The sequence below is a fragment of the Eptesicus fuscus genome, chromosome 25 (assembly GCF_027574615.1).
Source record: "Eptesicus fuscus isolate TK198812 chromosome 25, DD_ASM_mEF_20220401, whole genome shotgun sequence".
NCBI lineage: Eukaryota > Metazoa > Chordata > Mammalia > Chiroptera > Vespertilionidae > Eptesicus > Eptesicus fuscus.
This window is the reverse complement of record NC_072497.1, coordinates 10395849-10418966: the sequence shown is the minus strand read 5'-3', so window position 1 is coordinate 10418966 and position 23118 is coordinate 10395849. Positions and strand designations below refer to the sequence as shown.

At 56.0% G+C, this 23118-nt stretch overlaps 1 protein-coding gene across 1 annotated transcript in view; it reads left to right on the top strand.

Annotated features, from left to right (window-relative positions):
* The first annotated feature begins 873 nt into the window (after window positions 1–873).
* The window catches only part of IGF1R (insulin like growth factor 1 receptor), a 123832-nt gene continuing 101587 nt past the window's right edge, over window positions 874–23118 (top strand). The window contains exon 1 of the mRNA XM_054713321.1: window positions 874–1229. Within this exon, the coding sequence (XP_054569296.1) occupies window positions 1136–1229 (94 nt within the window). The 5' untranslated portion in view covers window positions 874–1135. The remainder of the gene's footprint in view (window positions 1230–23118) is intronic.

The window sequence follows — 23118 nt, the reverse complement described above, 5'->3', positions numbered from 1 at the left end:
CTCTCCGCCTTGCACCTCGCGCTCCGGCTCCGCTCCGCACGTCCCTGGGATCCAGGGCTCCGGCTCTTGGCGCGCGCCGGGCTGGGCCGGGCCCTGGGCGCGCCGCGGCTGCGGCGGTGGCGGCTCCCGGGGGCGCGCGGGAGCGTGTGCGCGGACCCAGGCGCGAGCGCGCCAGCCCCCAGTGTGTGGCAGCGGCGGCGGCGGCAGCAGCGCGGCGAGGCTGAGGCTCTTGTTTACCAGCATTAACTCCGCTCCGCGGAGGAAAAAAAAAAAGGGAAAAAACCTGAGGACACGCGAGCGCACCGGGCGAGCTCGAGAGAGGCGGGCGAGCCAGGGGGACGCAGCCCGTGCGTCTGCCCCCGGCGCGCCCGTGCGGGTGCCTGCAGCCCCTCGGCCCCGCTCCCCGGGCCCTCCACGCCCCTCCCGCGCCGGGGGAGCTCCACGGCGCGCCGCGCGCCTCGGCTTTGACCTTCAGCTTAGCCGGAGCCCCCACGCGCGGAGCCGGCGGCGGCAGGCGGGGGCCGACGCGGGGCGGGCAGCGGGAGCGCTGAGCGCGGCGCGGGCGGCCCGCCGCTTTGTGTGCGCCCTGGATTTGGGCAGGAGCTCGCGGCGGCGGCGCTGAGGGAGGCGGCGGCGGCGAGCCCGCAGGACCAGCCGGAGCGGAGCCGCTCATTCATTTTTGACTCCGCATCTCGGCCTCGCCCGCGCCCGGCACTTCGGGCAAAGCTTGCGAACTGCATCGCGCCCTCCCGCCGCCGAAGCTCAGGCAGCGGACAGCCTCCCCCTGGGGTCGGGGTCGGGTTTGTGGAGCCGGAGCCGGGACGGATTTGGGCTTTGCCCCCTCTCGGTGCAGTTGCCACCCCCCCCCCCCCCGCCTCTCTCTGCTTTGAAAATGGAGGCCGACGCCGCCGAGCGCCCGCCCCGGTGCGCCCCGGGTTCCCCAGTGCGCCCAGCCCTCGGCCGCCGCTGAGCGGCCCCCCGCGCCGCCCGCCCCGTCCGCTCCGCCTTGGGGAGTCCTGTTTCCTTCGCCCTCGCCTTCGGAAAAGGGGGCGAAGACTGCGCTGGTGACTTTTCCTTGCCCTCCCCATCCCTTTTTTATTTTTGAGAAAGGAGAGTTTTGTCCTCAGCCGCAGGGATGAAGTCCGCCCTCGGAGGGGGGTCCCTGGCCTCGCTGTGGGCGCTCCTGTTTGTCGCCGCCGTGTTCGCCGTCTGGCCGACGAGCGGAGAAAGTGAGTATCTGCCCGCCCGCCCGCCCGCCCGCCCGCAGCCGCCGCGGGAACTTTTCCGTGGACGGGCTGCGCCCTGTTTGCGAAATCCGAGGGGTCGTGGCTATCGCTCCCCCTCCCCCCCCCCCGCGCGGGTGGGGCGCAGAGGGGCTCGGCGCGGGGGCCCGGGCTGGTGACTTACACCCCCCCGCGCGCCCTGGCTCAGCGCTTCCCCCCCGCAAGAAGGGCCTTGGGGGCTTTCTCTCCCGATGTCCCGAGCGCCCTGCCCCGCGGCCAGCGCGTCTCCGAAGCGCTCAGTGCCCCGCGAGGCGCTGGGACTCGATCGGGGAAGTTTGCGCCCGGCCGCACCCCGCCACCCGCACCTCGTCCCCCTCCGGGCGCGCGGAGAGGATCGGCGGCCGCCGTGGCCCCAGCGCAGCGCACGGACGGCGGGGACTGCGCTCCCGCGGGCGCGCCGAGCCCTGGCAGCGGGGCAGACTCGGTGTCTGGTGGCGGGGAGCCCACTGGCCCGGCGCGGGGGGGGGGGGGGGCGGGGAGCGGTGCAAGTTCTTCTCAGTGGAGAGTTGCCCGGCGGCGGAGAGGACCCGCACCCCAGCACACCTTCCCAAACATCTCAGCGCGGCCTCCTGTCTGGCGACGCGCTGGGCACCCCTCGGCGCTTTAGCTTTTTGGCCTTTCCCGTCACTTTCGCTCGCTCCGCCGCGGGCGACCCGCCCCCGGCTTCCCTGGGCTGCGCGGTGTGGCTCGGAGGTGCGGGGAGCGGTCCAGCCGAGTTCCGCATCCCGCCGTGCAGCCCCGGGGAAAGGGGGCGGGGGGAGAAGGTGCGAAGGCGGGGGTGCCCTGCGCCAACTCCGCGCTTCTGGGGAGCGCGTCCCGCCCGAGCGCCGAGGGCTCTGAGACCTCCCACTTTGTAGCCGTCCGGTGGCCGCTCGCCGCCTCCGGGCCCGGCTGGAGAGGGGGTGGTTACGCGGCACCCGAGTGCGCGAGTGGGTGTGTGGCCGGAGCCGACGTGCAGTTCCACGCCGGTGCGTGCCACGTGGGGGTGTCGCCGCCGCCACACGGCCGCGCCGCGCGGGGACCCCTGGATACCGAGGCTCCGGCCAGAGCGCGAGGCTCCGCGGCGGCGGCGGAGGAGGAGAGAGGAGAGAGGAGCGTGTTCTGTTTTGCGAGCGCGCAGCCCTGGCCTTGGCTTTGAGGCCAGAACAGTGTGGCGCGCCCCCCCCCCCCCCACCCCCGCGCCCGCCCCGCACTTCCTTTGTACATAGTTAATAAGCAATATCGCTCCACACGCGCTATCGCTTGCAATCTGATAGCTTTTGTTTGGGTAGCGTCGGGTAGGGGTAGGGAAGAGCGAGGAGAGGGGAAGGAGGGAGGGAGGGAGGGGAAAAGAAGTGACGGCCCCCCCCACCACCACCACCACCCCCATGGGCTGCGGAGGGCGGTGAGGAGGGGGTCCTGGAACTCTCAGGGAATGACAGAGGCGGCGGCTGCTACATGGTTGAAGGTAAGGTGACTTGGTGGCGGTTAAAAAGTTTCCATGCAGGCGCAGGAAGCGGCGAGGGCGCGCCGGTGAGCTCACGGTTGCCAAGGGTAGGTATGCAGGTGGCGCCACTTAAAAAACCACCCCTGAGCCCTGATGAGCGAAGGGGAGAATCCAGAGGCATCGGGCGCTGCCTGGCCCGGTCCAGGGCGCAATTTCAATTCGGAAAGGCTGTCTGTCCGTCTAAACACACCCTCCTGCCAGGCCCGGTAAGCCGTGCGTCCCTGGCGCAGGGAGAGCAGGTTTTTTATTTTTTTTATTTTATTTTATCGAATTTGCGTGTCGGCTGCGTGGAGTTCAGACGCGCGCCTCGAGGCCCGCCAGACCTGGCCCGATCAGAGCCCCCCTGCTCTTTTGTTTTCTCCACTTTCAGCTCATTGGGTGGGGCGAGAGGCTTGGGGCTCACCGACCCGCATTTTGGGGTGTGAGGAGGGGGGAAGGGGGGGGTTTCTTAGCCTTGAAAAGCGACAGTAAAGTTTGGAAAACGCCGGGACCCCGGGCTGCGGCTCTGGTTTTGTGATTTCACGTGAGTAACTTCTGAAATTCACAAAAGGAGGGATGGCCTGGCCTCGTCCCAGGAGGCCTGGAGGCAGGCGTGTGTGCCCTGTTGCTGGGAGCGTCTTCAGGAAAATACATTCTTTCGGCCAGGCGGGTTTTTGTTTTTTATCTTTTCTTTCTGTCTTTTTTTTTTTTTTTTTTCCCCTTGAGAAAACAGGCGGGAGGGGGAGGGGGCGTCATGGGTGTTTCCAATCCCGCAGAGCCAAAGCCTGGCTCCAGGAGGAGGCCTTGAAAGGGTGGCCACCTGAGGCCGCCAGGCACCGGATATGCCCGGTTTTGTGGACCCTCGAACCCAGCACCTGCCCCTCCCTGCAGCTCTGGGGTTTTCAGGGTACCTACCCAGGATACCCCAGAGCGGGCATCCATTCCGTTTTTTGTGGTTTTTTTTTTTTTTGCCCAGAAATGCTGATACAATACCCATGGTCCAGGGCAGTCATAAAGAGTGGGGTCCCCTCTTGTGTTGGCCTACTCTGGGTTCGTGGTTCCTCTTGCTGCCAGCCATAGGATGAGCTTTAAAAACACACACACACACACACACACACAAAACACCCCTCGAACTTGGACAACTGAGACGTGTTGGGAGGCGGTTTCCCATCCATCGAGGATGGACAGAGCGTCTCCATGAGGTTGGGGCGCTAGGCGTGGTGGCCAGCTGATCGGATGGTTCTAAAAAAAAAAAATAATAATGAAGTGCACTTTTAAACATGTCGTGGCCATGTCGATTTTTATTCAGTCCTTTTTTTTTTTTTTTTGCCCCAGACACAGGCATGGCCTCCGGTCAGGTGTGGGACGGGTGCGTGAAGGAGTTGGGGGCGAGCCCAGTAGCACAGGCTGGTGTGCGGACGCCTCAGGGGGAGGTGGCCCAGGACACGGGCCTTTTGCTTGGTTGGATGTGCCGGGAGGATGGGAGAAGTCCGAGCTTGGGAAGTAGGGGCAGGTGGGCCCCCGAGAGCCTTAAAAACACGCAAAGCGAAAGAAGTCAGGCCCAAAGGATCACGTATCGTGTGGTCTGATTCCACGTATGCAGAGCTCAGGGGGAGCCAACCCATAGAGAGAGAGGAGACCGGGAGTGTGTGTGTGTGTGTGTGTGTGTGTGTGTGTGAGAGAGAGAGAGAGAGAGAGAGAGAGAGAGAGAGAGAGAGAGAAGGGGAGGCGGGGGTCAGTGGGGAAGGGTACCCAGTTTCTTTTTGGGGGGCGGTGAAAATGTGCTGTCGTACAGCCCTCTGAATATACGGAACATGAGTGACTTTTATGGTATGTGACTTCTATTTCAACAAACCGGTTCTTTCTTTCTTTTCAAAGAAATACGCGAAGGCGGGCAAGAACGCACTGTCACCTAGGGGGTTAGATTGACATTCTTGAGTACATTCGGCCACCAGGTGGGTGCCCGGCTGTGCCTGTGTGACGGAAGGAGTTTTGCCATAATTCCAGTGACACCCCCAACGGGTCATCGAAGCTTGACGCTTGAGGGTGATAGTCCAGTAATCGGATGGCCTTTTTTGAAAAAAAAAAAAAAAAAAAAATCACATGCATTTCCCACCCTGTGGCCATTTCGTGAAAAGAATCCGGGAGACATGGACAGCCAGGGGAACACAGAGTTCAAATTCAAGATGGAGGGGCTGGATGGAAACACACACACACACACGCGCGCGCACACGCACGCACACACACACACGCACACACACACAAATGCTACTCAGGTTTGTAGCAGGAAAATTCTTCACTGAACCCGAAACACTGTTGGTCTTTCCAAGACGAGAGTTTAGAAGCTGAGTCCGGATGGCTTTTTTTTTTTTTTTTTTTTTAATATTTCCAGCTCTTTCCATATGTTTTCCAACACAGAACTAACGGGGTGTTGTCAGAGGGGTCAGGAATTTTCACTTTCTTTTCTGATATTCCACCGGAACCACCACTGAGAGTATAAAGACGGAATGAAGATGAGCTGTTCATTTGAATGTAGTGGGGTTGTTTTTTGTTTTTGTTTTTTTGTTGTTTTGTTTTGTGTTTTTTTTTTTTATCCCTTTATTGCTTATTTTATTTCTTGCACAGCTTTAGCATCTGAGCTGGGGAAAAGCATCTTTGTAACCTGCAGTAGCTAGGCAGGCATACCGTCCTTAAAAAAAAAAAAGTTTCTTAAGGAGCAAAAGATTTTTACAGTCCAACCAAGGCATATTTGTGTGTGTGTGTGTGTGTGTGTGTGTGTGGTTGCCACACTTTTCTGCCCTTTCCAAATTTACCTTGGCCCTTTCCTAGGAAGGGATGCAGGGAAGAATTGTTGTTTACGTTTGTTTTGAGTCTTTGTTTTGGCTGAGTTCACCGAGGAAGAATGTGTATCCTCTCTCTCTCATTACTGTTGCAAGAGCCGGGGCAGTAAATGCAAATGAAATGGATCATTTTCACTTGTTGCCTTGTGAGTGGAGCCAGGGGGGGGATCCCTGAGGGATGGCCGCTTCCCTTCCAACCCGGGTTTCCATTGGTTTTGTGAGAACGTGCCAGTTGCGGGTGAGGAGCCACGAGAAGCCACAGGGACAGGCACAGCCAGCGCCGAGTGGGCGCCTGCTGTATGCAGTGTGGCCGGGCCCCTGCCTGAGCTCGCCGCAGCAAGAGAGGACTTTGCTTGGTGTCCTCGGGGGGCATCTGAGCGACTCGGGCCTGAAACAGAGTTGCCTGCAAACGGTTACACGATACATTGTTTTCAAGGAGACTGCAAACAGCATTTTTTTATTTTTTTTTTAAATAGGCCCTTAAAGGACCTTGCTGTAGACTTAAGATAATGAAGCTAAACCTGTTGATCTTGTGAAGGCCTGTGCTGGAGGCACCCTCTGCCTCGGGGGGTGCCGTGTCACACTGCGGGCCATGGCCTAAAAGGAGACATTCGCCCCGTCACGGTCGGCCACCCTGCCTTCTTTATACCGTGGGCGGTTTTGACGGTTTGGGTTTAAAATGCGCAGCGCTGGAGCTCCCTTTTGCCAAAACGCCAGGAGTCACAGGTGTGTGCCCGCGTGGCACGTGGCACGTCCCGAGTTGCAGGGGCCGTGGGACTTCTGGCAAGACGCCTCTGCATTCACCCTGGCCGCTGTGGCTCAGTGGTTAGAGCGCCGCGCCCCCCCACCCCCCGCCCCAAAGGTTTGTGGGTTCCAGTCCCTGTCAAGGGCGTGCTAGGGTTGCAGGTTCGATCCCAGCCCACCAGGTCCAGGCTCCTGCGGGAGGCAACCCGTTGATGGGTCTCTCTGACATCGAGGTTTCTCTTTCCCCTCGTCTCCCTCCCTCTCATCTTCTCTCTCTAAAAAAAATAAAAGAAAATCCATGGGAAAAAATATCCTCAGGTGAGGATTAACAACAACAACAGCCGCCACCAAACCTTTTCCGCTTTTTTACGCATCGCTTAATTAGCCTTCTGCAAATCGGGACACTTTTCTCATTTGGAGACTTTGTCTAATTTCCACTAATTTGCTGCCTTTAAAGGCGTGCGAGGGTAAAAATGAAATTGAGGCGGCAATTAACGCTGGAAGCATATTTCTTAATCATAAAAGCGCACCAGCGCCACGTTCCTCCGGCTTGTGATTTTCTTCGATTTGTTTTCAAAACTCAATTAAAAAAAAAAAAAAAATCAGCCCAAGTTCACGGAGGAGGTATCCGTGCCCGCGGGCCAGCTCGCTCTGAGCTGCCCTCCTCCACCAGCTCCTGGCAGGTGCTCCCTGAGGCCGGGGGGATGCGCGGCTCTCAATCTCCTAAACGCGCGATAATTGCACGTGCGCTCCGGGGGCAGTTTCTTGATTTCTCTGAGATGCTCCTCAGCGAGATGCAGGCAACAACGTGAATAAACGAGTCCAGGGCTCTCTGACCCTGCCTTCAAAATGGTGTTTGGCACCGAGAGGGAGTTTTCTAGTTCTTGGTAAAAATGGGATTTGAATGAAACTAAGAAGGGGGAGCCCGGGCAGTGTGGCTCAGTGGTTTGAGCATCGACCTAGGAACCAGGAGGCCACGGTTCCATTCCCGGTCAGGGCACATGCCCGGGTTGCAGGCTCCATCCCCAGTAGGGGGCGTGCAGGAGGCAGCCGATCCATGATTCTCTCTCCTCATGGATGTTTCTCTCTCTCTCTCTCTCTCCCCCCCCCTTCCTCGCTGACATCAATAAAAATATATTTAAAGCAAAAACACCAAACTGATGTGTTCTGAGGAAGGGACACATGTTTGGGACAAAAAGGGGAATAAACAAGTGAGGCTGTTAGCGGAATAGAAGCCTGGTCCCTCCGCACCAGGGAGTGGCTTTTGTTAAATCGCTTTGGTCTTCTCTGACCCAAAATATTAACAATAGCTTTGATTTCAAACCTTCGAAGGCCACATGGTTTCGTGTTTTTCAACCATCAGTTTTACTCCGATTGTAGAGAGCCAGATCCCCCCCCACACACACACACACATATTCCCATTACACTTAGGGCTTAGGAAATCAATTAATTTCACAATCTCAAGGGAATATTGATATTTCTAGACTTGAGCTGAGAACTACTTTTTTTTCTCCTTGTTTTTTATTGGAATGAGTTCTCCTCCTCCTCCTCTTCCTCCTCCTCCTCCTTTTTTTTTTTTTTTTTTTGTTGTTACCCTCACCTGAGAGTATTTTCCCCACTGATTTCTTAGAGAGAGTGGGAGGGAGAGGGAAAATCAGAGAGAGAAACATCGATGCGAGAGAAACACATCAATTGGTTGCCTCCTGCACACGTCCCGACCAGGGCCCGGACCAAGGAGGAGTGTGCAAACGAGGTACCTCCCCTGGACCGGAATCGAACCCGGGACCCTTCAGTCCGCAGGCCGACGCTCTAGCCACTGAGCCACACTGGCTAGGGCTGGACTGAGTTCTTAAGTTAAAAAAAAAAAAATTCATGCTCATACCATAAAATGCCTTACACATTTTTTTTTAACCTTACATAAGTTTTGAAGGCCCTGAGTCAAACCGTAGAAATTATTTGCTGTGCTTACATAAAGCACCAGAGAACCACATGCCAGCGGCTTCCATTTTCTCCTCCTCCCTCCCTCCTGCCCCGGACTGGGGGGGTTTCTTAGACGTGTGGGCTGCTATTCAGATTGTACCGGAACACAGCGGAAAGTCACTTCTTCTACAATGCCTATGGTTCCGGTCACTTTTACAGTTATATGGCCCTAATTTAAAAAAAAAAAATTTTATTGATTTCAGAGAGAGGAAGGGAGAGGGGAGAGAGAGATCGAAACATCCATGATGAGAGAGAATCACTGATCGGCTGCCTCCTGCACGCCCCCTACTGGGGGTCGAGCCCACAACCCCGGGCATGTACCCTTGACCGGAACGGAACCCGGGGGACCCTTCAGTCTGCAGGCTGACGCTCTAACCACCGAGCAACACCGGCTAGGCTGAAACTGTCATTTTAATAGAACCTACTTAAAAATTAAATGAGTTACTCTATACACCAAGTGTTTAGGATAGAGGCTGGCATATACTAAGCCCCTCCAACCTAAACTTGCTACTGCTCTTTTTTAAAAAAAATATATATAATTTTTTTATTGATTTCAGAGCAGAAGGGAGAGAGGGAAAGAGAGAGATGGAAACCTCAATGATGAGAGAGAATCATGGATCGGCTGCCTCCTGCACGCCCCCTACTGGGGGTCGAGCCCGCACCCTGGGCATGTGCCCCTGACCGGGAATCAAACCAGTGACCTCCTGGTTTATAGGTTGATGCTCAACCACTGAGCCACACCAGCCGGGCATTACTGCTCTTAGGGATGTGATGCGCTCTTTGCAGAGTGCCGGGAAGACAGGACACGCTTGATGCTTGACTGCCCTGGCCATGTCAGTGTGCTAGGCTTGGCATCGTAGGTGGTCAGTCGAATACAACTTCATTTTCTTAAGGTTCTTGAACGGGATTGCATTTTGCGTGTGAAGCCCAGCTGTGTGATTTTACTCCCCGTTTTCCCTCCTCCCCCCCCCCCCCCCCCAGTAAACAGTGACCAGCCCCAGCAGTTCGCCTTCCGTTTGGGAGATCGGTTTCGTATGCTCTTCCCCTCGATGCTTTTTTATTTGTCCGTTTCTGCCGGAGTCTGAGGTTACAGGTCCGGTGGACACACTTTGCCCACCTCACCAATGCGGACGCGCCACCTAGCGGCCAGCCGGGAAATGCAGCCTCTTGGGTGACAGTGAACTGTTCCCCAAGGAGGAAGATAGCGGGGCCACCACCCCCCCACCCCCCCCCCCACCCCCCATAGATTTTGCTTTCTGGCTCCGCTCCTGGGAACCAGTTGCAGGAAGATGTGCAGGCTGGCGGCAGGCTTCGGTAGCAACTCCCGGGAGGTGGCCCGGGATTAAGATGATCAGACCGTGTTGAGCATGAGGGTCTTAAGTTCTCGCTAAGCAATGTGAACAGTTTGGGGAGAGTTAACGCCATGCAGGGTGCTTTCTACAGCGTGGGATTTAAGATGTCATTACGGGACTTTAATACGTGAGAAGTCCCACACTATGTCTTCTGAGATGAGAGATTTAAAAAAAAAAACAAAAAAACAGCCCTGGCCGGTTTGGCTCAGTGGATAGAGCGTCAGCCTGCAGACTCAAGGGTCCCAGGTTCGATTCCGGTCAAGGGCATGTGCCATGGTTGTGGGCACATCCCCAGTGGGAGGTGTGCAGGAGGCAGCTGATCGATGTTTCTCTCTCTTCGATGTTTCTAACTCTCTATCCTTCTTCCTTCCTCTCTGTAAAAAATCAATAAAATATATTAAAATAAAATAAAATAAAATAAAAAACACCAAAAAAAAACCCCAAACACACACACACACATACACACACACACCCCTCCTGATTCATGCTGAGAAAAAGAAACCGAGGTGTTTACTTGCCATCGCTCCGTTTAAACACGCGGTTCCACGTTAATTATCCTTCTCCCAGGAGTCCCCTTGGGCGAGCGGAGGTCATTAGGATGCTCGCCGGTGAGAAATCCGAATAGAGACCCACAGCCCTTCCTGGCGGGGGCTCGCCTCGGCTGCATCGTGTGGGAGAGTTTTGTGTGTGTGTGTGTGTGTGTGTGTGTTTTTGTACTCGGTTTCATACCTTCTCGGTATTTTCAGAATCCACTTTCTCGCTTTTTTTCGCTGAGGCTACGCTCCATGCTCAGGTGGTTCTTCAGGTTCACATTTAGAAAGTTTTATTCATTTTATATGTTTTTTTTTATTGATTTCAGAAGGGAAGGGGGAGTGAGAGAGAGAGACATCCATGATGAGAGAGAATCACGGATCAGCTGCCTCCTGCGCACACCACACCGGGGACCCAGCCCCCCACCCCCCAGGTTCTATTCAGGTCAAGGCCTTTGTCGCCCTCATTGAAGGTAAAGCCTGCCCCCCTTGCCCCCCCCCAGGAAGTTCGCTTGTCTGGGACAGTGTGAAGAGGAGTCCTGAATGTGGTTCACACCTCCGAAATGATCATTCAAAGCAGCGTGCTCCCGGGAAGACCTGGGAGCTGGGGTATTTCTTACCGAAAATGTAAACACAATCATTTGAACTTGGCATGTTCCCTTGGAGCTTAGCTTGTAAAAGAGAATCTTGTAAAAAAACAAAACAAAACAAAACAAAACGCCGTGTGCATGTGGAACGGGGTGGATGGGAACTCGCCGGGACAGGCCTGGACAGCGCCTGCCTTTCATCCGCCAGGGTCAGGGGGGGTCGCTTGTGCGCGGCGCTGCCTTTGAAGGCTCGTCCTCAAACACCTCGCTGCCTCCCTGTCTCGGGGGCAGTGAGGCACGGGGAAAGGGAGCTACAGGCCTCAGTGTTCCCATCTGTAGGTTGGGATAATAACACTGTATCAGGGACGCTGTTAGGACTGGCAACAATGTAACCAGGATCTGCAACAATGTATCTGGGTCGGCAACAATGCACCTGAGGCAGAACTGACAGGTAGGAAGCATCCAAGGAATGGGGGCTTTTTACCTGTGTCCTCTCCACATGCCCCGTTGGCCCTGCTGGCCTCTCTCTCTCTGGGGGCCCAGGCCTCCCCCCAGCTCTGAGCATTGTCATCTGCAAGGATAGACCTTCCGGAAGTTCAGGGAAGATTTGAACTCAGGAAGCCTGAGCTCACGTCGGCTGCCCTGGACCCTCACAGGAGGGTCCATCATGTCCCCACCTGAGGACAAGGGGGCGGGGGGGAGGTGAGCGATGGGGAGGATACAGGTCCTGCTTTTGGTTCCAAGGAGAGCATGTGAAAATCAGGCAAGATTTTTTTTAAAAAAATTTTTTTATTGATTTCAGAGAGGGAGGGAGAGGAGAGAGAGAGAGAGAAACATCAACGATGAGAGAGAATCACTGATTGGCTGCCTCCTGCACGCCCCCGACTGGGGATCGAGCCCACACTGGGGCATGCGCCCTGACCGGGAATCGAACCCGGGATCCTTCAGTGTTCAGGCCAACGCTCTGTCCACACCAGCTAGGGCCAGGCAAGGTTGTTTTCCTCTCTCCTCAAGGCGCTTGCTGGCCTGTTGGGAGAAGTTAAGTGAATGGTGAGCGGTCCCAGGAAATACGGGTTCAGTGTTGAGTTATGGGAGCCTAAGGGTTTGGGGAAAGGCGGGGGCCGGAAGCTCTGGCGTCCTCCAGCTGCTGGAGGGCGGACGTCTGACCTTAGTCAGGGCGCCTGGGATGCTGGGCCCGAGGGGACAGCACCTGGGAGCCGGGGCCTGAGCACTGGAGCGCCCCTGATGGAGGTAAGCGGGGGGTCGACGTGGTGTCTTGAGGGGGTGAGTGTTGAGGGGAGCAGAGGTAGAAACACCAGTGGGAATCGGGCCATGCTGGACCTTAGAAAGGCTCCACGCAGGAGCGGGGGGGGGGGGGGGGGGGGGGGGGGGGGGGGGGGCACCTGCTTCAGTTGTGGGCTCCATCCCTGGTAGGGGGCGTGCAGGAGGCAGCCTGTCATCAATCATGTTTCTCTTTCTCCCTCTTTAAAAAAAATAAAAAATAAATAGTTAAGCCAGCCTTTGTGGCTCCCTGGCTGAGTGTCAACCTATGAACCAGGAGGTCACGGTTCAATTCCCGGTCAGGGCACAGGCCCGGGATGCGGGCTCCATCCCCAGTGTGGGGCGCGCAGGAGGCAGCCGGTCCATGATTCTCTCTCACCATGGATGTTTCTCTCTCTCTCTCCCTCTCCCTTCCTCTCTGAAGTCAATTTAAAAAAATATTTTTTAAAAAAAATGGTTACAATGGGAAATCTTAACCCGTGTTTATTGCACCACAGTGAAAAAAATGAAACATTTCTTGATTCCTTCCGCGGTGAGTGTGTACCACGTGAGGTGGGGAGGGAGACGGGTTTTAGGCGAACCCCTGCCTGAGGGGCCACGGCCTTGCAGGTCGAGGGTGTCCCGGGAGCCCGGAGGCGGCCGCGTGAGGTCAGGGCGGCCACACCAGGAAGCGAGCGGCGCTGAGTCACCAGGCAGGGGTTTGTTTTCCATAGCGAGGCCTGGCCGGTGCCGGTCACGCTCCCCCGTCAGGGAAAGCGAGTCAGGGTCCGGGCCCTGCGTGCCACCCCGGCCCAATCAGCCCTGGGACGTGCCATTGCGTTTTCATCATCTTATTTTTTCTCCAGAAGAGGGATTTGTTTGGCTGTCGGCTTCCCTCGCTGATGAGACTGAAAGTCTTTTGTTTTGACAGCTCCATTTAAAAAAGAAAAAATGTTTTTATGGATATCAGAGAGGAAGGGCGAGGGAGAGAGGGAGAGAGAGAAACATCAGTGATGAGAGAGAATCATGGATCGGCTGCCTTCCGCACGCCCCCTCCTGGGGATGGAGCCCGCAACCTGGGCATGTGCCCTTGTTGGGAATCGAACCCAGGACCCTTCAGTCTGCAGGCCCACGCTCTATCCACTGAGCCACACCAGCTAGGGCGGACTCCCCGGTCCCAGAGGGAGCCTTGGAGGAGAGGGATTGGCCCCCGGAGGCAAGAGTGGTTTCAGGCAGGAGAGGAAACTGAGGCTGAGAGAACCCCGGAAGCGTGCTGTCTGTGTGCCTGCCTGCCTGTCTGTCTGTCTGTCTGTCTGTCGCAGGCCAGGTCTGCCCGTCCGCCCTTCCCGCCGCCACTCTCTGGGGCCGGTTCTTTGCGCTGAGGTTTCCGCCAGGAGTCGGGGCTCAGGCCTGGACCTGCTGGATTCCGACGGGGCTGCGAGGTAGCTGAGCCTGTCTGGCCAAGCGAGGCTCTCTCCCCGCCCCCTGGGGGGAGCAGCCTTTGTGGGCCGGGGCCCGGGGGAGGACGCCACTGGCTGCCAGCAGCCCCCCTCGGTTTGGAAGTGGGACTGGCCTTCCCCCCGCGTCTCGGGAGCCAGCCCCGGACCATGCTTGTCTCTCCCTGGGCAGGAAGCATGGCCGCGGGACAAGCGGGAGGCGGGCCCGTGCCCCAGGCGGCGATGCCCTCTGGCAGAGCTGGAGAAACAGACAAGCAGACGCTCACCGCTCCCAGGTCTGAGGCTGGAGGGCCAAGGTCAAGCAAGGTCAAGGTGCTCGGCATCGGGTTTGCCGGTGGCCATCGTCTGCGAGGAAGATCTGATCTCTTTTTTTTGTTTGCTTTAAACATCTGACTTTTTATTGATTTTATTGACGTATTTTTTTAATTGATTTTAGAGAGAGGAAAGGAGCAAGAGAGAAACATGGAGGCGAGAGAGAAACAGTCATTGATCAGTTGCCTCCCGCATGTGCATCGACCAGGGATCGAACCCACAACCCGGGCTTGTGCCCTGCCCGGGAATCGAACCGTCACCTCCTGGTTCATAGGTTGATGCTCAACCCCTGAGCCACACTGGCCAGGCCAGCCGGAAGCCTAGTTTCTCAGTGGGCGCGCACCTATTGGATGGATGGATGGATGGATGGATGGAATTCAGTTTTGCAAGCCTGACGCCACCATCGGTGGGGCGGGGGGGGGGGGCGGATTGCGACTGCTGGGATAGACCTGCCTGTGCAGCTCCTCCCAGAATGCTTAGCGGGACGGTCTCAGCAAACCCAGCAGGCCGGGAAGCCCAATGGTTATCGCGTGGCGGCATTACGTGTGTCCAACTCCTAGTTGCTCTTTTAAATCTGACCCTGCTATTACGTTGCCTGGTCTCTGTTCCCGGATGCGTTGTAAGCTGGGTAGGATTTGCCGGTGAGTCCCTCCCCTGACGGTAAGAGCGGTATTGATCAGGCCTTCCCGTTAATCCCGTGAGCAGTTGAGACACGGATGAGCCCGTCTTAGGGTTCCTGCGACCCAGCGCGGCCCTGAAACCCGCACAGGGCGTTGATGGCACCTGAGCGCGGGGCACACGGACGTGACGGGGGTGCCTGCCGCCAGGGGTGGGGCGTGCTCCCTGCACTCCGCGTGTGCGTGCTAGAAGTCACGTCCTCTTACGGAAGGCCAGTCTGCCACCTTCTTCTGGTCTCGGGCAGACGGTGGCCCTGCAGGTCCCTGGCGGGCCGCTGTGCGTTCTTCCCTGCTGAGGGGTGGGGGGATGAGGGCTAGGTATCTGGGCAGCAAGTCGGGCACAGCACGCCAGCCAGGACCCTGGAAACCTCCTCTTACTGTTTTTTTTTTGTTGTTAGCCCTCACCTGGGGGTATTTTTCCTTTTTTTTTTTAATGTATTTTTATTGATTTCAGAGAGGAAGGGAGATGGGGAGAGAGAGAAACATCAATGATGAGAGAGAATCATGGATCGGCTGCCTCATGCACGCCCCCGACTGGGGATGGAGCCCGCAACCTGGGCATGTGCCCTGACCGGGAACTGAACAGTGACCTCCTGGTTCCTAGGTTGATGCTCAACCACTGAGCCACACCAGCCTGGCAGAAGCTATTTTTTCCATTGATTTTTGGAGACAGTGGGAGGCAGAGAGAGAGAGAGAGAGAGAGAAACATCGAGGAGAGAGAGACACATCGATTGGTTGCCCCCTGCCTGTGTCCCCACAGGTTCCTTGAAATGTGAGATGTTTAGGGTCCCACGCCCATGGGGGGTTCATCCTTGGGAAGGGCAGAGGAGGCTAAGCTGGGGGCGGGGGGGGGGCGGGGCAGGCCTTGGGGACGCCGCGAGCCATCTCAGCCCCTTCTCAGCTGCATCTTAAAGCAAAACCCCATTTGCCGAGCCTTCCCTTACGGGGGCCGGGTAGGCCCGGGGGTGGGGGTCACGGCGCGAGGGGCTTACCTACCGGTTCCTGTTCCCTGGTCTTCCTGTCTCTCACTTCTCAGCTCCCGTGAGATTCAGAAAATAACGCAACATGCCTGAGATTTCTGAAATTCCCGGCCTGGGAGGCCTGACTCCGTGGAGGAGGCGGCCATTTCGGCCTCAGCCATTTCCCCAGCGCCCAAGATTTGTAATGCCTGAAGCGTACATCTCTCTCTCTCTCTCCTCTCCCTCCCTTCCTCCCTCCTTCTCTCTTCTTGAAAAGCAGCCATTGAAAGAAAAAAGAAATAGCAAAATCCCCATCTTGGGAGTCCCACTTCCTGTGGTCCTTCTTGAGCTCTGAAAAAATAGCTTTTTGCAAGTCAGGGCTCTGGCTTGGCCTCTTTCAAAGGCATTCTTCCCACCTCTTTGTTGGGGCCAGGCTGGGTGAGGGCGACGAGTTAGAAGAGCGCGCTTTTCATCAGCCCGGACGCACGCAGGCCTACATTTTAAGTTCCTCCCTCGCTCGGTGGTGCGTGTGGGAATACCGTCCAAGCCACCGCGAGGTAGCCGGACACTTCCCACCATGCCGATGGCTTCCCTCCTCGCGTTAAGGTTGATTTTTAAAAGACTCGCTCAGGTACAAATGGTACTTTGTGGGTGTTAGAAAAGTGGGAACGGCCGCCGGCCGGCGTGGCTCAGTGGTTGAGCATTGACCTAGGAACCAGGAGGTCAGGGTTTGATTCCCAGTCAGGACACGTGCCCGGGGTGAGGGCTCCATCTCCAGTGTGGGGCGTGCAGGAGGCAGCCGGCCATGATTCTCTCTCCTCATTGATGTTTCTATCTCTCCCTCTCCCTTCCTCTCTGAAATCAGTTAAAAAATAACACATGTATATATGTATATGTATCTACACTACTAAAAGAGTAAGATGCAAATTGACCGTACCTTCACGACGCCCAGCAGCCAATCAGGAGTGAGTATGCAAATCAACCCAACAAAGACGGCAGGTTAATTTGCATATGCAGGTGCTGAGTGGCCGGGGGTGTTTCACACCGCCCCAGCCACTCCAGACCTCTGGGCAGCGTGGGAAGGTGGAAAGGCGGCTCCTGCCAGAGCGAAGGCGGTGCCGGCAGCCAGGGGAAGGAAGGCCCATTCTTGCACAAATCTTCATGCATCGGGCCTCTAGTGTGTGTGTGTGTGTGTGTGTGTGTGTGTATCAAAGAAAGTCCCTTTTCAAGGGTACGTGCCCCCGCCCCCCGTGATCCCGCAAGTGACCTGCTTCTTTATTTTGGGGGTTTGAACGGTAAAGAGTTCTGTGTAGCAGGTCAAGTCTCTCACAACCTGGGCTTACCCAGTTCTGTCGACATTCCTCCATGGTCCCCCATGGGGGGGCTCTTCCCGCTCGAAAGGCAGGGAGGTGGATCCAGGCGTGTCCCAGGCCTTTGCAGGGGGACGTGTGCCCGCGTGGGCACCGCCTCGCTGGGTCCCCACTTGCTCGCTGCCTCCGGTGGGTCAGGGACGAGGTCACCCGAGCTCAGCTCCGTTGAATGCGCCGCCGTTCTGTTGGTGGGGGCAGCCGCCGTCTGTTGGGGTTTTTGAAGATGGGGGGCACGTCACGCCCTGCAACCAAGGGGGTGCCCTCTCCTCTGGGTGCATCTGACGAGCCGACTCCCCACGCACGTCTCATTAGTCACGGTCGGATGGCGAGGTTTATTGTTTAAAGTTTCTCGGTGCCTCTTTTTTTTTTTTTTTTTAATAGTAGGGAAAGGAAGCTTCTATATAGAAACCAAATGGGTTCGGAGACCAGGAGGCACGGGAGGCGTGGCTGTTTGGGACCCTGGACGTGATTCCCCGTCCCTCTTCCGCTTACCGTCTGGTCTCGGGGACACGGAGGCAGCTGTTAACGGAACGACTTGTTCAAAATACCCAGAGGGCCCGGCCGGCGTGGCTCAGGGGTTGAGCATTGAACTATGAACCAGGAGGTCACAGTTTGATGCCTGGTCAGTGCACATGCCCAGGTTGTGGGCTCAACCCCCAGTAGGGGGCGTGCAGGAGGCAGCCAATCAGTGATTCTCTATCATCATTGATGTTTCTCTCTCTCTCTATCCCTCTCCCTTCCTCTCTGAGATCAATAAAATCTATTTTAAAAAATATAGATAGGGCCTGGCTGGCGTGGCTCAGTGGATGAGCATTGACCTATGAGCGAGGAGGCCACGGTTTGATTCCAGGTCAGGGCACATGCCTGGGTTGCGAGTTGGATCCCCAGTAGGGGGCATGCAGGAGGCAGCCGGTCCGTGATTCTCTCGCATCATTGATGTCTCTCTCTCTCTCTCTCTCTCTCTCTCTCCATCCCTCTCCCTTCTGCTCTGAAATCAATCAATCAATCAGTAAAAAATACGGAGAGGCAATGGAATATGCCTGTTGTGCCCACCTGGCCGGTATGGGTCCCCGGGATCGTCCAGGAACCCGCCAAGGCCACTCTGAGCGGCATCTCGACCCACCTGCCCCCCTCAACCCTCCCCTCCCCTGCACTGGGCCACACGCCTGGTTCGCTCTCGGATGGCCATGCCCGTCCCTCGAGCCAGTTGCTAACTCACCCGGGATGTGTGCGCCGCCTCAGAAAGCCACCGCACGAGGGGAACGTTCCCGTTTGGAAAAAAACGGTTAGGAAAGGAGGCCCTGCCGAGACAGCCTCTGCCCCCAAAACAAAGGCATCGAGGACAGACACTCAGCCACGCTTGTCGACAACTTGTGATGTTGATCGATTTCCCAGGCAACGCCGGCAGCCTCCCCGATAGATCTCTCGCGGGCTCGTCACAGCCGGAGAGGTGTTTTCCTGTCTCCTTGTTGGTCCCTAGGTGCCCCCTACGCCGCTTGTGTCTCGCTGTAGCTCATGTTTTTGTTTTGTTTTTTCTTTTTTTTTTTAATTCCTCACCCAAGGAGTAAGGATATTTTCTTCTACTGACTTTTTAGATAAAGCGGGAAGGAAGGAGAGGGAGAGAAGGAAGGAGAGGACAAGAGAGAGAGAAACATTGCTCTCTTCACTGAGCCAAACCATCTAGGGCACTGTATGTATTTTTTTAAAAAAAATATGCTTGTATTGATTTCAGAGAGGAAGGGAAAGGGGGAGAGAGAGAGAGAAACATCAATGATGAGAGAGAATCATGGATCGGCTGCCTCCTGCACACCCCCTACTGGGGATCGAGCCCGGAAACTCGGGCATGTGCCCTTGACTGGAATCGAACCCGGGACCCTCCAGTCAGCAGGCCAACGCTCTATCCCCTGAGCCAAACTGGGTGGGGCCACTGGTTTTGTGGGGGTTTTTTTTGGCTTATTTTAGAGAAGTGGCCTAGCTTTATCGGATTGTCCGAGAGACCCGGGACCTAAGGAAGAATCCAGGCTTAACCACTGAGCCACCCGTGAGCTCCCCTTCACTCGTATCTCGGCAGCCCTCCCCCACTCCCCAAAGCCTCCTCCCTCCCTCTGCGCTGTGCGCGGTGACTGCGGCCGGCCCAGATGTCACCACCGAGTCGCATCAGAAACTCAGCCGGTGTTGGCGGAATTAAATCGCCCTGGGGGAAAAATCAATGGTAGTGAAATTAAGTCACTTGCTCTTAAAAGCAGAACAGAATAGCCGTTTTTCATTTTTACGGGGCTGTTTCCTCTCTCTAGATCGCGTACCGTTCTTTCTTCTGTCTAGTGTGTGTGTGTGTGTGTGTGTGTGTGTGTGTGTGTGTGTGTGTGTTTAATCCTCCCCCGAGGATATTTTCCCATTGATTTTTAGAGAGAGGGAGAGAAACATCGATGTGAGAGAAACACATTGGTTGGTTGCCTCCTGCACGCACCCCAACCAGGGCCAGTGAGAAGCCTGCATCCGAGGCACATGCCCTTGACCGGAGTCAAACCCAGGACCCTTTGATCTTGCAGGACGATGCTCTATCCACTGAGCCACACTGGCCAGGACTGTGTGTGTGTGTGTGTGTGTGTGTGTGTGTGTGTGTTGTGTCCCTTTCAAGGAGAAGCAGTGGTGGACACAGATGACCCCGGGGGCGTTTAGATCTCGGGGATCCAGGGCTAGGTCACAGGTGGATGAATCAGAAAGGATTCGTCCAAAGTCTTGGCGCCGATTAGCTGCAGGAAGAGGCCAGGTGTCGTGGAAAGATGACTCAGAAGGCGTGTTAGGGCCTCACCACACTCCCCTGCCACCGGGGTGTCAGTTACATCATTCCCGTCACTCGGCCGGAATAGCCCGGCGTAGAGCAGCGAGGGTGTTCAGCAGACCCTGTTTGATAGGGAGATTCTATATATACACACACACACACACACACACATACACATACATATATATATATACTAGAGGCCCAGTGCACGAATTCGTGCACAGGTGGGGTTCAGCCAGCCCACCCCGATGGGAGCTGATCAGGGCTGGGCCAGAGGGGGAAAGAGGCTGTGGGCAGTTGGCTGGCCTCGCCCCCAATTAGAGTAGGGGTGGGGTCGATCAGGGGTCGGGCTGGCCAGAGGGAGGGGCCGCTGAAGGTTTAGGGGTACTGATCGGGGCCCAGATCGGGCCGGTTGGCCGCCACATTGCGCGTCATAGCAACCGGCCGTTCCAGTTGTTCCACTGTTCCGGTCACTTGGCTTTTATATATATAGATATGAATGATATTGTTATTGATTTCAGAGAGGAAGGGAGAAGGAGAGAGAGAGAAACATCAATGCTGAGAGAGAATCATGGATCGGCTGCCTCCTGCACACCCCCTACTGGGGATGGAGCCCGCAACCCGGGCCTGTGCCCTGACCGGGAATCGAACCGTGACCTCCTGGTTCCTAGGTGGACACTCAACCGCTGAGCCACGCCTGCCGGGCTCCACTGGCAACAATCCTGAGTCATTATCCATCCATTACGTTCAGATGGCACCGTCCTCATCACTGTGGTCCTGTATTGAGTCTCCACACGGAGCCGCTCCAGCCAGGCCCTAATGTGGGTCCTTCTTGGGGCCCCCATTCCCTCGCCCTGGGTTGGTCTGAGGGCTGGGTTCCTCGCCCCCCTCCGGGTCCCATAGAAATCCCACCCGCCCTCCTCCCCGGGGACCCTCGCAGGCTTGCTGTCTGCAGCCCTTCCCCGCTGCCTCGTGGGGACCCAGGGCCCGGGCATCAAGGTTGGTGCATCCCCGCTCCATCTTGCCTGTCCCTTGGATGTGGTCCCATCCACTCGCTTCTCTTTTAAAAGTGTGGACACAGCCCGGCCGGCGTGGCTCAGCGGTGGAGTGTCCACCTAGGAACCAGGAGGTCACAGGTTCGATTCCCACTCAGGGCACATGCCCGGGTTGCGGGCTCCATCCCCAGGAGGGGACGTGCAGGAGGCAGCCGATCAGTGATTCTCATCATTGATGTGTCTCTCTCTCTCTCTCCCTCTTCCTTCCTTTCTGAAATTAATAAAAATAATATATTAAAAAAATAAAAAATAAATGTGGACGCAGACCCAGTTTGGGGAGCTCACCTCTGGTCCCCCTTATGCTACGAAGCCTCCCTGATGAGCATGGTCCAAGACCACCTGGAGGTTTTATTTTTTGCTTCTGGCAGTCACAGCACCCCGTTATCACATGCAGAAATTAGATCCAATTAAATCTCCCAAGTCTTGTTCGCACCTCCTACACGCGTGCCTTTTTTTTTTTTTTTTGCACCCAAGTGTCCAAACACATAACTTCCTCTCGATGGCAACCCCAATCTGTGGACCTCTTTAGCTGCCTTCCTCTCTGAAATCAATAAAAATAAAAAAAAAAAAGTATTTTTTTTTTAAAGTCACCAGCCATCAGAACTGGGAATAACGAGAAAGCATCCGAGGGCGCTTTGAAAACAAGAGAGACCTACAGAATATTGCACTTTGGGCATTGTAAGAGCAGAACGGAATTTGGAATAACCGTCAGAGCAGGCAAAGTTTTGTGGGGTTGTTTTTTTGGGGGGAGACCCAGGGAACTAGCTGGTGCCCCTCAGTTGCGGCAAACGGCAGCTCTCTAATGCACCCGTCGGCCTGGCTCCGGATCCGGTAGATGGTGGGGACACGGGGGCTTGCGCTCCCTGCCGCCGTCGTCGAGTGAATTTTGGGTAAAGTTTCCGCTTCTTCGATGAGGAGGTGGCATGTGAGCATCTGCCCCCGCTCTGTACGTTCTTGGACACATTGTAGCACCGGGTGTTACCTTCCCAGCCCTAGGACTGGATCTTCTCCAGGCATTTTAAAAATTTTTGAGCCCTAACTGGTTTGGCTCAGTGGATAGAGCGTTGGCCTGCAGACTCAAGGGTCCGGGTTCGATTCCGGTCAAGGGCATGGACCTTGGTTGCGGGCACATCCCCAGTGGGGGGTGTGCAGCAGGCAGCTGATCGATGTTTCTACCTCTCTATCCCTCTACCTTCCTCTCTAAAAAAATCAATAAAATATATTAAAAATAAATAAATAAATAATTGATTTTTAGAGGGGGTAGGGGGAGGGAAGGAGGGAGGAAGAGAGAGAGAGAGAGAGAGAGAGAGGTTGTTCCACTTATTTATGCATTTACTGGTTGATTCTTTTTTGGTGGTGGTGTTAATTTGATAGTTTGTTTGTTAATTCTCACCAGAGGGTATTTTTTCCATTTATTTTATTTTTTTTAAGAGAATAGAAGAGGGGGGGGGAGAGGAGGTGAAACAGAGAGAGGAGAGAGAGGGAAGCATTGATGGGAGAGAGCCACATCCACTGATTGCCTCCTGCATGCGCCCCAACCAGGGCAGGGGATCGAACCCCAAAATCCAGGCATGAGCCCTTGATCGGGAATCAAACCCATGACCCTCCGGTGCTCGGGCTGGCGTTCTAACCACTGAGCCACGCTGGCCAGGACCCTTGGTTGGTTCTTGTACACACTGTGATCGGGGGTGGAACCCCCCACCTTGGTGTATCGGGATGATGCTCTGACTTAACGGAGCCACCCGCCCGGGGCCAGGACTGCCTGCCTCTTCTGCGCCCATGAGCCGTTCGGTTCCCGTTCCACGAAGGGTAGCGATGGCTCTCGCGTGGGGGCACCGGAGGACCCTTTTGCCCGTTGACGGTGACGCTTCGTGTTCAATTTCCCGCCCCCAGCGTCCCCCGTGCGAGGCAGCCCCTCGCTTCCATCCCCACCATCGCCTCTCGTTGCGGAGCCGGCCGGGCGGCGGGGACGGGTGTCTGGGGAGAGATGCGTGTATATACACAATGTAAACACGTTCCCGTTGACACGTGGAGATAAAAGGCTTAACATGAACCGCGTCTGTTTACACTTAACACAGAGAATTCCACTCGAACAAATTCGACGATAGCAGTATCAGTGTTTGTTATCATAACAGCATCTCCAGCCCCATCTTTTGTGTGTGTGTGTGTGTGTGTGTGTGTGTGTGTGTGTGTGTGTGTGGCGGGTTGCATGTACTGAGTAGGCGTGGGTGGAATGAGCGCGCACGTGGAGGGTTCGCTCAGCTCTAAGGCGGCCGGGCCGCGGGGCTGCCGACTCAGCGGCCACGGAGGCCCAAGGGGTCTGGGGACACTCTCTCTCCACCCCTTTTCCTCCTTTTTTTTTTTTTTTTAATCCATTAAGCACAGTGGGAATACCACTTTTTAAAAAAATATTTTTTTATTGGTTTCAGAGAGGGAGAGGTAGAGAGAGAGATAGAAACATCTAT